The following is a 14,992-nucleotide window of genomic DNA, read 5'->3' as shown; positions in this document are numbered from 1 at the left end:
CCCAAAATCACATAAAAAGTGGAGAAAGGGTGGTGTAGGCTTCCCCGGAAGTTAATAAGGGCTGCTGGGGGCATGGCAAAGCTCCTGGTGGCTGGCTGGCTGCCTGCTCTCCTAATCCAGGTATTGTTGTGCACAGGCCTTGGATTCAGCGGGAGCTCACAGAAGCGCAGTTCTTGAACCTTTCTGACAGTTCCACCTCTTCCTGCCCACCTTATCCATTGAATAGTAGGTGCAGCTGCATAACAATCCCTGGATGAGCTCCACCACCTATTTTTCTACAAAACAACCCCTGGTTACGCAGCTGCACCTGCTATTCAATGGACAAGGTAGGTAGGGAGGAAGAGGGGGAACCCTCAGAAAAGTTCAGGAGCTGTGGTTCTGTGAGCTCCTGCTGAATCTGGGGCCTGGACATACTATTGAAGCCAGTGGTACTACTCTGATGTAGAATCCACCAGATTGTCTCTTGACCCTTCACACCTTTCTCCCCAGTTGCAAAAACTGTTACATTATTCTAATGTTTTCAGTTTAAAAATGCCAGGGGCTGAGTGATTGAGCTACTCATGCTCTGTTAGCCTAACCTACCTCATAGGGGTGCTGTGAGGATGAAAGGGAGGAGGAGAGAAGAATGATATATGCTATTCTGACTTGCTTCAAGGAAGAGTGGAATAAAATGTACTAAATATATATATATCAACTTGCTTTCTTGTCTGTGCAATGACTTTATTTAGTTTAAAAATGGTTTTCTTCTTAACTGATTTACTGTAGCCAGGGGTGGAATTCTAGCAGGAACTCCTTTGCATATTAGGTCACACACCCCTGATGTAGCCAATCCTCTAAGAGCTTACAGTACACCCTGGAATAAGAGCCCTGTAAGCTCTTGGAGGATTGGCTACATCAGGGTGTGTGGCCTAATATGCAAAGGAGCTCCTGCTAGAATTCCACCCCTGACTACCTAAAATTAAGCAGTTTACTGTGCTTGTGGGACTCATAAACAGCTATTGGGGGTGGGTCATAAGAGAATCTGAGGAGCCCTCAGCTGTTTAAACAACTGAGGTGGTGGTCATTTCTATCTTTTTTTTAGAAAAAATGTTCAAAGAAAACTGGCTAGGGCACAAGGTCATCACTAAGAAAAGGAAAAAATTCTGCTTGGTTCTGGCCATTCAGTATCTTTCAGTGAGTTTCCAGGACTCCTTTTTGTGTTGCAAAAATACCAGTGAGTATGCTTTCTTCAGGGAAGCAACAGCCATGCAGAGGTAAATGCAAGTATTGTTGACGGAGACCACACAGTATGCACTTGACTTCCCCAGTTGATGTAGTACAACAGCTCTCAGCAGACTGAGTTTCTCAAATTACAGCTGCACAAGGTCTGGAAAGGCTATCCTATTGCAAGGAGTGACGCTTGCATTCTGTTCCATAAGTCCCTGACACTCCCTGCTTTCAGGCAGCATGCCACATTCAGCAAAAAGTAATACTATATGCCCACAGGTGTATAGAACTCCAGTAGAAGTCAGACACTCTCAAATTGGTCCCAAATTGCCAAGTTTACTCAGAAAACACTCACAGTTAGTATAGACAAACTAGGTAAAGAGGGGGAAGCCATTTGCAATCCTCCCCACCCTTTCCAAAGTGTTCCTCTCTATAGCTGCTTTCACTTGCAAATGCACTTCCCATGTGAAATTGGAAAATCAACTTGCCAGTAATCACTGAAGTGCATTGAAAGTGTATTATTCAAGGTGTGTGAAAGCAGCCCAAGATTCTGTAGGCTCTCAGGTATGAGCTGGTAAATCCCCCACTTTGTTCCTCACCCCCACTTGACAGATTCTTTGCATCACCAGGCTATTTTTGAGTAGCCTTATAGTAAATTTTACAAGTCATAATGATCTGACTATCTGGGGGATTCCTTAAGTAGGTAGACATCCCTGTGGTAGGATTAAGGGATTTACTTTGCTGGCCCTGGTCTCAAGCTGCTTGACCTCAATGAATTCACCTCTCCAGCGGTACCTCACCATTTCCTTTCACAAAAAAGATTTAGTCTCTGCTGCAACCATCAGTCTGAAGACGTGAGCAGTGACTCATGAAAGCTCATACACTACCACAGATTTTATTCGTGTTTAAAGTGCTTTTAGAATCAGGAAAACCTCCAAAATCTCCGAGTTGAGATGTATCAGAGCTAAGCAGGTTCTGACTGCCTCTCCTCAGTGCTTGGGTAATTTATATGTGAGCCGAGTTTGGAGGTTTGTCTATTGTTGCAAAAAAACAAGTAACTCCAATATCAGAAAATTTTGTCTTTAAATATGTAAGTTGTCATTCAACAAAGCAAGTAAAATTGTATTGTTGAACAGCAAAAAAAATACAGCATATGAGCACAGGAAAAAAATAAACACAACCCTCTTTTGTTTGGGCTATACATTATTTGTATTATGTTAAAGAGATATACAAAATATCTTCATAGTTTCGGATTCTTTGTTCAGGCTCTGTTCTTCTCAGTATGCTGATCTATCATTTCTACTTTTTTTACAGATTCGAACATCAGTTTCTACACTTTTGTTCTCAAAAAGGCCTTTCAGTTGGATAAGACATTTTCTGATTGCTGCAGTAATCCTCGCACTTAACAACCTCTTAGTAATTTTTGTGCCTACTATTAAAGACATCTTTGGATTCATAGGTAACTTTTAAAAAAAAAAATCCTCCATTTACCAAGTCTTCCATGAGAACAGGATAGCTTATGTTAAAGAGAGAGCCGTATTATGAAGTGATTCCAGTGTCCAACTAGTAAAGAGTCAAGTAGCACCTTTAAGACTAACAATTTTTATTGTAGCATGAGTGTCCAACTGGGATCTCAGTGACCTTGATTGTAATCCTTCTTTGCCATGGAAGGTTGCTGAGTGATCTTAAGCCAGCCATACACTTTCTGAGCCTAAGTTGCCTCATACAGTTGTTGCAAGGATAAAATGGAGGAGAAGACAACGATAAAAGCCACTTTGGATCTTCATTGCGAAAAGGCAGGGAATAAATGAAGTAAATAAATAAATACGTGTAAAGTAGAATACAGTAACAAAGGTCGTCTTAGAAGGTATGAAATTGATCAAGTTTAATGTACAATAAAACCATACCTGTCTGGGACCTGATTTTCACAAAGAGCATATGAGATGGTGAATCTGTTTCTTGACCATGCTGCTTGGGTTCACCAGCTCATGTGCTTCCTACAAAAACATTTCTTGTACACAGAAAACGAGATGTTGGAGTGAAGAATTTCACTCTGGCCTATTCTTCCTCCTCCTATCCTTATTCCCGTTGAGTTTGCATGGTGATTTACATATTACAGAAATGCCAGATCCTTGCTCCTAAGTAACTTAACATCTAAAATTTGATCGGAGTGAGATACAAACAGAAATAAACAGCAGAAGAAAATGCATTCATTTCAGTTATACAAATGAGGCTTCGTTTCAGTAGCGGATGGAAACTACAGGTTTGAGCCACAGGTCTGGGAGGCAAGATGAAGGATTTTGAAGAAAATTGTAGAAGTGGCACCACATAGGTTTTCTGGGAAGCCATTCCAGTCTTAAAAGGCAGGAAGGGAAGAGAGGCAAAAATTATTTGAGGCGGCAGGAGAGTCAGCTGAAGGTGGTACAGTGGAAGAGTCCAGCTCATAGGCAGGGCCGGCCCTTCCACTAGGCAAACTATGCAATTGCCTAGGGCACTGGCCTTCTGGGGGTACTGATCAGGTGACCACATATGACTCAGTGACATTATCAGTGCTGGGGGGCAGGACTGGAAGTTAGCCTTGCCTAGGGTACCAGATAATCTACGACCAGCCCTGGTCATAGGCAGGGATATATCATAATATGAGAACAGAAAAATGGGAATAAGACTATAGCTCTATCAGGCAGATGGTTTCAATGGCAGGATTGGGTGAGGAGCAAACTTCCAGCTGAGTGTTACTAATCTGTTGGTGGAATTTAAAATGATGGGATTTGATGTCTGGAGAGAGAATGGTGGATGGCTGAGGGCAGACCATTAAGAGGTCCCAAGAGCTTCAAGCTTTCTTCTGCATAAATGTTTAGCAAGCAATAGGTGAGATAAATTAGATCCAACTAAGAACAGAGTCTTGAAAACTCAGGGCATGAAGGGAGTCAAGCAAGGAAGAGTAAGACTGCATCAACAGCAGAACTCAAGAATATGCTAGTTTTCTCATGGGAATGGTTTCAAATGAGCCTCCACCCATAGGCTGAAGAGGTACATTCCTCAAAAAGATTTTTGAAGAAGTAGTTCTCTAAAAGGCTGGAGGAGCTTAACTAGCTCCCACAACAGTATCTAGTTGTAAGTTTGTTCTGAGACTGAGCAATTTTTATCTATCGGCAGATAAATGCATTAGTCTGTAAGCTTGCCTGTATTCATGCAGTAACAAAGGTCTACTTGGGATAATTGATCTATAATAATTGATCTATCTGTTTCACACCACAGGATGGTTACAGTGTCACATCACACAGGTCTGTGATAAGTACAAATATTATTTGCATTAGATCAGTGCCAGAAATACAGGAAAGTCTTAAATCATCCACATCAGCATATTTTATGCCCCTTGCTGCCATGTATCAAGGAATCTCAATCCAGAGCAACTAGTGCAGACACCAGCAGTCACTACACTACCACTTACTTCTCATAGGAGAATGTACCTGTGCTTTCCTGACAGGCTTGCAGATATGTGAAACATTATTATGCAAGATTCCCACTTTCTCTGCAATGTTCCCAGTTGTGCTGATACAATTTACTGGGAGCCTAAACATATGCCATGCTATAGAGATACATCAATATATCTCTACTCAGTGACTTGTTTTTCCCCTAAGTGTTGTGTCTCTTACCACATCATAACAATCTGCATTTCTTATCTCAGGTGCTTCTGCTGCCACAATGCTGATTTTTATTCTTCCTGCTGCCTTCTACCTTCGTATTGTCAAAAAAGAACCTTTGAGGTCACCTCAGAAGATTGGAGTAAGTTGGCCATCAATGGGTTTGGTTACTCCAGTATTTTCAAATAGGAATGGGCACAAACCAGCTCACAAACTAAAGTTCATAATGAATTTTGGGTGGTTTGTGGTTTGCAAACTGAAGTTTGTGGCAGGTCAACCAGCATAAACTTTCAAGCAGCTCATGAATGAATTTCTGGACAGCGTGTCTCTGTTCAATCAAAATGTTTACCAAACTTCAAAGGCAGGGTGTTTGGTGTGTGTAGCTTGCAGGGGGTTAATTCTATACACTTTTGAACCTGCACCTGTCATTTCCCTGGAAAGCGCTTTCCTGTGAGCACCTTCTTGGGGTGGGCATAACTTGCCCCAGAAATCCAGTCCTAACCAAACTCGGAAGGCAGGTAGAGGAGAGTCAGCCAGCGATCCCCTGCAAGTTTGGTATCTCTACTATGCCAGGTGTGATTCTACTGCATCACAAACTGAACTGGTTCACTCGGCTTCTAAAAGTTCATGATGGTTCATGGTTCACAGTCTGGGCACTCCACGAACCATGAACTGAAACAAACTGCAGTTTCCTTGTTTATGCCCATCCCTATTTTCAGCTCTCTTCTGTATTCATCTGGGATTTTTCCTTTTTTTTTCCTTCTCAGGCTTTGATGTTCCTTATTGTTGGCATCATCTTTATGATTGGGAGCATGACCCTCATTATGCTGGACTGGGTGTACAACTCTCCCAGTTCCAAACCCCATTAAACTGGAGAAGAGAAAGGGGCCTGTATTTTCCTACTCAAAATGGTCAACTGCCATCATTTCTACACACAGAGGAAAAGACTTTTGACCACATAGATGGGGACAGTACTTCTAGTCAATAACTAGAAGATTCCAAAGACTTTACTAGTAATGCTACTAGGAACCTATGGAATATTAAAGCACCCTTTTATAAGGGTGAATTATTTATGTATCAAAACCTGTGCCGTGCTTTTCTGGCCCAGGCGAAAATGACAAAAATGTGTGCTGGAGGATGCACAGAGTTCATAGTGTACATAGTACTCACAACTGTTACTGTTATTGATAACCAGCATTTCTAGAATACTGGAAGGCAATGCAGAAGTATGAGAGTTAACTTAGTGACTCTTAAAACTAAGACAGCAAAGCTGGAATGTTTATAAGTTATTCAAAAGCTGAGATTATCAAACTCTCAAGAGTAACTGCCAAACTTAAGAGAGTATATATGTATGTATAGTGTATATACATGGACACAGAAGAGCAAACAAAATAAAAATTGTTGTTTAAAATAGTTGTCCATGAAGTCAGCAAGTACAATCAAGTCAGGCTTTGCTCATAAGCTGCACATGCCAACTTTGGTAAGCATTTTACTCATTAAGCAATAAGTTATATTAATCAAAGTATCACCACAGGAATGCTCAGCATTAGAGTTGCGCTGATAAATTCTTTAGTGATACCTCCTTATACCTCCTTTCAAACATATGTTTTTGTCTCTTACAAAACTGGCCACCGTTGATTTCTGCAGAACTTATGAGCCTTCTATAGCCGGAAGAATTATCAAAAAATGTGGCCATATCCCTAACATGATGGTTCTCATTAGAAGCACCACATTTAAGAGATAGAAGATGACTCTGGGGCCAGGCATTCAGTAATGCTGGTTTGGTAGTTATCAAAATGCACTTTTTATCCTATCTGTAGCATTCAAAGCCACATTAGTGCACTTGGTGGTAAAGCTGCAGTACTGCAGTCGGAGCCCTCTGCTCATGACCTGAGTTCGATCCCGGCGGAAGCTGAGTTCAGGTAGCCAGCTCAAGGTTGACTCAGCCTTCCTTCCTTCCGAGGTCAGTAAAATGACTACCCAGCTTGCTGGGGGGAAAGTGTAGATGACTGGGGAAGGCAATGGCAAACCACCCCGTAAAAAGTCTGCCATGAAAACATCATGATGCGACATCACCCCAGAGTCGGAAACGATTGGTGCTTGCACAGGGGACTACCTTTACCATTTTTTATTGCTCTCAAGTGCTGCCTGATCACCACTCTAGTTGTAAAATTTATAAGCATTTATAAGGGGGGGTGATCATGCTGAGAGCCTCTATGATTTGTTAAGCACTTCTAACCATGATGGCCTGGCTGAATAGGACTCGCCTTGTCACAAAAAGACTATTTCCGGTGAGTATCATCATGTCATGTCTATGCCAGCCTAACCTGTTTTGATTTAAAATATTGAACAAGCACTATCTAAGCCTGCAATGCGTCTTCCATTATGACTCAAATAGATGTAAGGAGAACATAGGGAATGTGAAAGCACCCTAACCAGTATTGTCCAATGCATTTTATTTCATAAATGTTCAGTGCGGGAAACTGTAATCATTGCTTTATATGTACTATATAAATATTTATGTATATAATCTTTTCTCTATCAGAATTTTCATATATGATACAATGTTTTTGATTTTTATATCTCTATTTGTGTAGTTGTTGTTTGTTTTCATAGACATAAACTTTATACCCATTTTGAAGTGGGGAGGAGTTACTTTGATAGAGTCCTAAAAGCTTGACTATACATGTCAGTGCTTGAAATTTGTTATCTGACTATACCAAGACAGTCCAGTATTACAAAAAAATTGGTTACAATAAACTTCAAGAATTCAGGGTTATTTGCTGTTTTTGTCTGTCTGCTGTTTAAAAAATTACATTTAGGTCAAATAGACCAGTCTTTGAGTTCAATACAAACATGCAGTCCTAAGCAGAGATAACTCTTCCACTGGAGTCAACAGGCTTAGGGGATTGCTTTGTAAGACTTCTTGCTAGAAACATGTGGACAAAGGAGACCCAATAGATGTTGTTTACCTTGACTTTCAGAAAGCTTTTGATAAAGTTCCTTATCAAAGGCTCCTTAGTAAGCTAGAGAGTCATGGAGTAAAAGGACAGGTCCTCTTGTGGATCAAAAACTGGCTAATTAATAGGAAGCAGAGAGTGAGTATAAATGGGCAGTCTTTGCAGTGGAGGACGGTAAGCAGTGAAGTGCCGCAGGGCTCAGTACTGGGTCCCATGCGTCAACATGGCAGGTGAGGTTCAATGTGGCCAAGTGCAAAGTAATGCACATTGGGGCCAAAAATCCCAGCTACAAATACAAGTTGATGGGTTGTGAACTGGCAGAGACTGACCAAGAGAGAGATCTTGGTAGATAACTCACTGAAAATGTCAAGATAGTGTGCGATTGCAATAAAAAAGGCCAACACCATGCTGGGAATTATTAGGAATGGAATTGAAAACAAATCAGCCAATATCATAATAAGAATGTAAGAGAAGCCATGTTGGATCAGGTCAATGGCCCATCCAGTCCAACACTCTGTGTCACACAGTGGCCCAAAAAAATTATTTATATGTGTATATACACACACACACTGTGGCTAATAGCCACTGATGGACCTCTGCTCCATATTTTTATCTAAGCCCCTCTTGAAGCTGGTTATGCTTGTAGCCGCCACCAACTCCTGTGGCAGTGAATTCCACATGTTAATCACCCTTTGGGTGAAGAAGTACTTCTTTTTATCCATTTTAACCTGACTGCTCAGCAATTTCATCGAATGCCCATGAGTTCTTGTATTGTGAGAAAGGGAGAAAAGTACTTCTTTCTCTACTTTCCCCGTATAAATCAATGGTGTGGTCTCATTTGGAATACTGTGTACAATTCTGGTCACCGCACCTCAAAAAGGGTATTATAGCATTGGAAAAAGTCCAGAAAAGGGCAACTAGAATGATTAAAGGGTTGGAACACTTTCCCTATGAAGAAAAGTTAAAATGCTTGGGGCTCTTTAGCTTGGAGAAACGTCGACTGCGGGGTGACATGATAGAGGTTTACACGATTATGCATGGGATGGAGAAAGCAGAGATGTGTGTATATATATATATATATGTGTGTGTGTGTGTGTGTATGTGTATATATATATATATAATTTTTTTTTTGGCCAGTGTGTGACACAGAGTGTTGGACTGGATGGGCCACTGGCCTGATCCAACATAGCTTCTCTTATGTTCTAGCTGCATAGAGTCCAATAAAGCACCCACCCATGAGAGATTCTTTGGCTTTGAAACTGCCCGGCCTAATGGTCTGACTGGAACCCATGTCAGCATTCCGTCCTTCCTTATCTCACTCTTTGAAGTTACAGTCATCTTGACTTCAGGTTCTCAATAGAGCAACTTCCATTATTTCTGCTAGGCCTCAGCCTGAATCATGGTTTGAATTTACAAGAGACTATTAGGCAAGACTGGGAAAGGCAATGGCAAACCACCCCGTAAAAAACATCAGCCATGAAAATGTTGTGAAAACAATGTCACCACAGAGTTGGAAATGACTGGTGCTTGCACCTTTACTAGGCAAGCTAATCCCTAGATGACCGTGTTTCCATGGATGTTTCGTCTGCTTGTGTGTATGATCAGTAACTGAGGTGCTGCATTACAGCAACCTGTGCAGACCAGGCCCGTAGCTACGAGGGGGCCTGTGGGGGCACAGCCCCCCGACTTCTGGGTGAAGCCCCCTGACTTGGGGCCCCCAAACAGCCCCCGGGACCTCTGCTGCATCCTGGAACGTAGGGCAGGGGGCAGAAGCAGTCCCCAGCCTCCCAGTTAAAAGAGCTGCGAGCCGATCAGCTAATCAGCAGACCCTTTAACCCAGCATGGGATTCTACTGCTCCATAGCTATTGGTGCTCCTGGCTTGGCTGGTGATGAGTAGTGGGGGTGCACTAGGACCCTGTGGAGCAGACCCTGCCGGGTGCCTGTTGTCAGCCAGCTGCGACTCTCTCGAGGCGGCCGGGAGCCTCTATTAATTTTAGCAGCATTTCAACATCTAAAAGTTTCCCTGCCACACACATCCTGGTAAGTAAATGTTCCCATCTGACTGCAAAACTTTCACCTTCTGCTGCATATTTGAAGCTCTTCATGTTCTTTGTAATTCAGAAGGTAAAACTCGCTCCCTCCCCCCCCCCCCCGCCTTCCTTCCTCAGTCTCTATAGCAAGCCATTTATTTAGTTCCAGCTTCACAAGGCTGGTTCCTACCAAAAGAATGACTCAATGTATATTTAAATAACAAGACACCCTGTATGTGTGTTCACTGTAACTTGTGAACAGGACTGGTGTGTGTGCATGTGAGTTGGGAGGGGCGGGGAAGGCTGGGAATATGCTTTCAATACAGTTATCCTGTATTTGGATAGCAGAACTGTGATATATGGGTTTTAATTCATAGAGTTAACAACTCTGGCTGGTAAATTCCTGGATATTTTTGATGGATCCTGAGGATGGCAGGGACCTCAGTGGCATGTAAAGTCCACATCCCCCCCCCCCCCAAAAAAAAGCCTTTCTGTACAGAGGACATTATCTCTGTAGTCCAGAGAACAGTTGTAATTCTGGGTGATCTCCAGGCCCCACCAGGAGGTTGGTAGCCCAATATCTTGGGAGTAAACCCACTGAATAAGCGGACTAAAGGTAGTTCTGCTTTCCATTGCTTCAGATGACCATCCTGTAGTTTGCTTTAATTTTCACACACACACACCCTCCCAACTTTGTTATTCCAAGGAGGTCTCCCATCCAAATACTTGCCAGAGCAATTTCAAGTTTTTGAAAATTGGTTACCAGTGGGGGGGGCAGTAGGGAGTTTGAGTGTTCTGGGAACAGAAACAGATTTGGGTGGGTAGCAGCGTTGGTCTGAAGTAACAGAACAAAATTTGAGTACGGTGGCTCCTTTAAGGCCAACAAAGTTTAATCCTGGCTGTGTGGGGCACCAGCCAGTGAGATGGTAGGTCAGGTGGCCATGAGAGCGGCTATGTGTTGGGGCCGTTGAATACCCCCCCCCCCCAAAAAAAATCAAAGGCCCCCATGACCTTCCAAATCCTGACTATGGGGCTGGTGCAGACTATAGCCTTGGTGTAGGCAAGATCTGTCTTCCTTCACTCTTTCATTACAATTCCCATGATCCATTACAATTTGTGCATACAAATAAAATACAATTTACAATGCTTGGGGGAAAACAAATTTTATCAGTATTAGTGTTCAGTTAGAGATTAAGCAAGAAAAGTTCCCACATCACTAATCATTAAGACAACTTTGTCTGACATGCCTTTGCTATCAGCACTTGGTGCACAGCTAGCAACAAGGATATACTTAGTTGTTCTGAGACAACTGGATAGATCTAAATGGAAAATAATTGCACACATTCCCAAACTTTGCTCCAATAGGCATGACTGCAATACATTTGCTCTAATAGGCATGACTGCAATACATTTCACAAGCATCCAAAATATTCCCTTACCCTGTATTTATAGCCTTCATTGAGCTGGTTGCCAGTAAAGCATGTAGAATGGTAGAGGGAGCTTGGAATGGACTACAATTCAGTTAGATGAACTAGAAAATATTCCTTTGCTCCCAGTTGTACATTGCAATATGCTGTTGACTATACTAACACATCACTGCTGTGAAAAATCTAAACACACATAAGAACAACAGAAGCATGGGGATATTAGGAAATGTCTGTGCTCTAATTCTATTGATTTGATGTCATTTATAGTCTGCCTTTCTTACTGGGGCCCAAGTATGATAAAACCTTTCAGTCAGTCAATAAGTGAATTACAAAACATGTTAACATTTGCAAAAAATTCCTAGTAAGACAAACTAATGCTGTTGAGCTGAGATTGTAAAATAGGAATGACAGAGGAACAGAACACATTGCAAAGCTTTTTGTTTAAGGCAACAAGATCATCAGTGTAGGGAAGAGTTTTCCCTAATAAAAATCACTTCCTGAGCTGAACCATTGGATTGCATGAATACCTGCTTGAACAATTCTGTTTTGCACAATTTACAGGAGAGAAGTGTGGAGGTCTTCCTAATAGCTTCTGGTAGACTGTTCCGTAACTCTGGCCTGATCAGGCTAGCCTGATCTTGTGAGATATCAAGTGATAAGCATGGTCAACCCTGATTAGTACTTGGATCAAAAGCCACCAAGGAAATCAGGGTCACTAAACAGAGGCAGGCAATGGCAACCCATCTCTGTTCATCTCCTACCTTGAAAACTCTTTGCCATAAACTGGCTGAAATCTGTACTTTCATCATAGATTAGTGACAGGGTTGTTGTGAGGATTTAAAATGAGGAGTTGTCATGATCCTAGGCCTAGTGTGGCCTACAGGCTCCAAAGAATCCTGTATCCAAGTAGCTACAGGAGCTACATTTCCCAGGATCCCTTCTGTCCCCCTGATAGGGTGGGAAGCAGTTTTGAAGGGCAAATTTGCCCAGTGGAGCCCAGAGGGGTGGCACCTGGAAGAAAGGGGGGAAAGGCCAAGCTAGAGACAAGGAAGTGTTCTCTCTGGAGAGGCTGCAGTCAGGAGAGTTCTTTCTGAAAAGGCCACAGCAGGAAGGTTCCCTCACCCAAAGGGTGGTGAATCTGTTGGCATTAGAGGAAGGGAACGTTTAATTAGTCACATCAGACCTGTTCTTTTCTCTGCATCACCTTTACTGTTTCCACCTTTCATTGTTGCACTAATAATTAAAACTTACTTGTTTATTCTTGAGCAGTAACAATAAAACTATTGTTATACTGTCTGGGTCTTCATATCTCTTCATTCACGGATGGAGATATTTGCTGAGAAAGACAACACAGGATAGGGTTGCCAAGTCCAATTAGAGAAAAATCTGGGGACTTTGGGGGTGGAGCCAGGAACAAGGATGTGACAAGCATAATTGAACTCCAAGGGAGTTCTGACCATCACAGCACGCCTTTTTAAATGCCTTTCTTCCATAGGAAATAATTAAGGATAGGGGCACCATCTTTTGGGGCTCATAGAATTGGACCCTCTGGTCCAATATTTTTGAAACTTGGGGGGTATTTGGGGGAGAGGCACTAGCTGCTACACTAAAAATCTGGTGCCTCTACCTCAAAAATAGCCCCCCTAGAGCCCCCAATACCCATGGATCAATTCCCTATTATTCTCTATGGGAATCGTTCTCCATAGGGAATAATAGAGTGCCTAGTAGACATTTCCCTCCCCCCCCAAGCTTTCTAAAGGGGGGGAGGGCCTCCATACCAGGGAATCCCCCCTCCCTCTCTCTCTCACACACACACACAAATACTTACCGTACTTGGTCTTCTTCCAGCATAATTTGCTCGCTGTGAAAATGAAAGCAAGGCTGCACAGGAAAAGAAAGGGAGGGGTCGTTCCTGTTTCCTGTGCAGCCTTAAAGGGACACATTTTAAAAATGGATCCCAAGCTGTAAAACAACATGATACCTACAGGTATGTTCTCTCTCCCCCCGCCCCCAGATTTTTTAAGAGCGGGGGAGAAGGCTGAAAATTCGGTGGTCCCCCGCCAGGGCGGGAGGGTTGGGAAGCCTAACACAGGGGTTGGGTGGGTGTTCTGGGTCCTTCCAGTCTCATACCAGAGTGGTGGCAGCCAGTAGAAGGCCCTCCCTAGTCCTCTGCTTGTGACAGAAGTGTAAGATGCTTTAGTCCCCACTGTTGAGAAAGGTGGGGTGTAAATGCTGTAAATAAATATAGCAGAAGATGGGAGACAGATACAAAGACAGGGAACAGGGAGAGGATATGGGGGTTGCCAGGAGGAAGGAAAGAGGAAATAGTACAAGGAGGTGGATACAGGGGAAAATGAGGTGTCCCCTAACAAGTCCTTGAGGGTTTCCTATCACATAAGTGGGCCTACCCCAGTGGCCACTGCAATACAATTGGACCATAGTTTTCCTAGGTATGGATTGCTGTGGGGAGGGAAAGATGAAGATATTGAGGCAAATAAATGTAGGTTGGCTGTTGGATGGAAAGGAGAGAAGGAAGCAGGACAAAGGGAGAGGCTATAGGGGCTTTCAGGAAAGGGAAAGAGGAAATAGTAGGGAAGGGGTAAATGAGATGCATCCTGCAAGTCCTTGCAGGTTCCTGCTTGTGTATTCTAATTTTGAACATGACAAACTCTGAGGATACCTAACTCCAGATACCAGAGCTGCAAAGAGATAAGACAGATTTTTGTATAAACATGGAAAATGCCCTAGGTTTGCAGAAAAAAACTGAAAACTAACTAGGCAGGCAGGCAGGCAGAAGGATTTAAAAACCCAAAATGATAAAAAGACTGTTTAAAAAAAAAAACACCTTCCCTGGCTGTTACTGGGCAACTATAACAATTTGACCAGCATTCTAGGCTTCATTTCTACCAGTAAAATGCAGATGGGTGTAGGGCCCTTTCCAGGTCTCTTTTGGTCTTTGAGGAGGGACTCATCAGATGATATCAGACGGCCGGTTTGGGGCAGCTTGAAGCCACCCCAAATAAAGCCGGCCAGAAATAGAGTGTTCCGGAGCTTCCAGATAGCACTCGGGGAAAGGGGTGTGCTGTGGGCACCCAGGGAACATCAGGAAAGCTCGTGCATCCCATCCGTGGCTCCCTGGTCACTCTCCAGGTGCTTCCCAGCCTTCCAGATGGTGGGAGGCACCTCAGAGGTGCCCCAGCGAAAAGGAACCACTTTTGGAGTGGTGCCTTTTTGAGCCTGGTGGATTGACCTAGAGGACGTGGTGAGTACGGGATGGGGCGGGCAGCAGATGTCTGGAGGGGGGTTTTGGGTCCATCTCAGAGGCGTCTCTAAGTTGACCTAAAGTGCCAGTCTGTTAGCAGCCATCAGGTCCAGGCCTGGGAGCAACCACTGACAACTCGATACAATGCAAGGTCTATGACTCACCTAGGCCCAGCTACTCACTAACGTTCAACATTAGTGGTTAAAATGTGGAATTTGCTGCCAAATGATGTAGTGGTAGCCACAGGAAACAACAGTTTCAAAAGAGGATTAGATAGATTCATGAAGGATAAGTCTATCAATGGCCACTAACCATGGTAAATGAAGGGGACCTCCACATTCAGAGGCATTAAACCTGAATCCCAGTGTCAGGAGGTATCATCAAGGGAAAGCTTCGGACTCTATGCCCTGTTGTTGACCCTCCAGAGGAACTGGTTGGCCACTGTGTGAGACTGGCTGCTGG

General features: G+C 43.2%; 1 protein-coding gene across 3 annotated transcripts in view; it reads left to right on the top strand.

Moving 5' to 3' along the window:
• The window catches only part of SLC38A4 (solute carrier family 38 member 4), a 46,707-nt gene extending 39,078 nt beyond the window's left edge, over positions 1-7,629 (top strand). For all 3 annotated transcript variants that reach the window (XM_060244958.1, XM_060244959.1, XM_060244957.1), the window contains exons 14-16: positions 2,521-2,665; positions 4,895-4,992; positions 5,618-7,629. In XM_060244958.1, the coding sequence (XP_060100941.1) occupies positions 2,521-2,665; positions 4,895-4,992; positions 5,618-5,719 (345 nt within the window). In that variant the 3' untranslated portion in view covers positions 5,720-7,629. The remainder of the gene's footprint in view (positions 1-2,520; positions 2,666-4,894; positions 4,993-5,617) is intronic.
• Positions 7,630-14,992: the final 7,363 nt, after the last annotated feature.

This window comes from Heteronotia binoei, chromosome 8 (genome assembly GCF_032191835.1).
Source record: "Heteronotia binoei isolate CCM8104 ecotype False Entrance Well chromosome 8, APGP_CSIRO_Hbin_v1, whole genome shotgun sequence".
Lineage (NCBI taxonomy): Eukaryota > Metazoa > Chordata > Lepidosauria > Squamata > Gekkonidae > Heteronotia > Heteronotia binoei.
The sequence above is the reverse complement of the archived record's forward strand: the minus strand, read 5'-3'. Positions and strand labels throughout refer to the sequence as shown.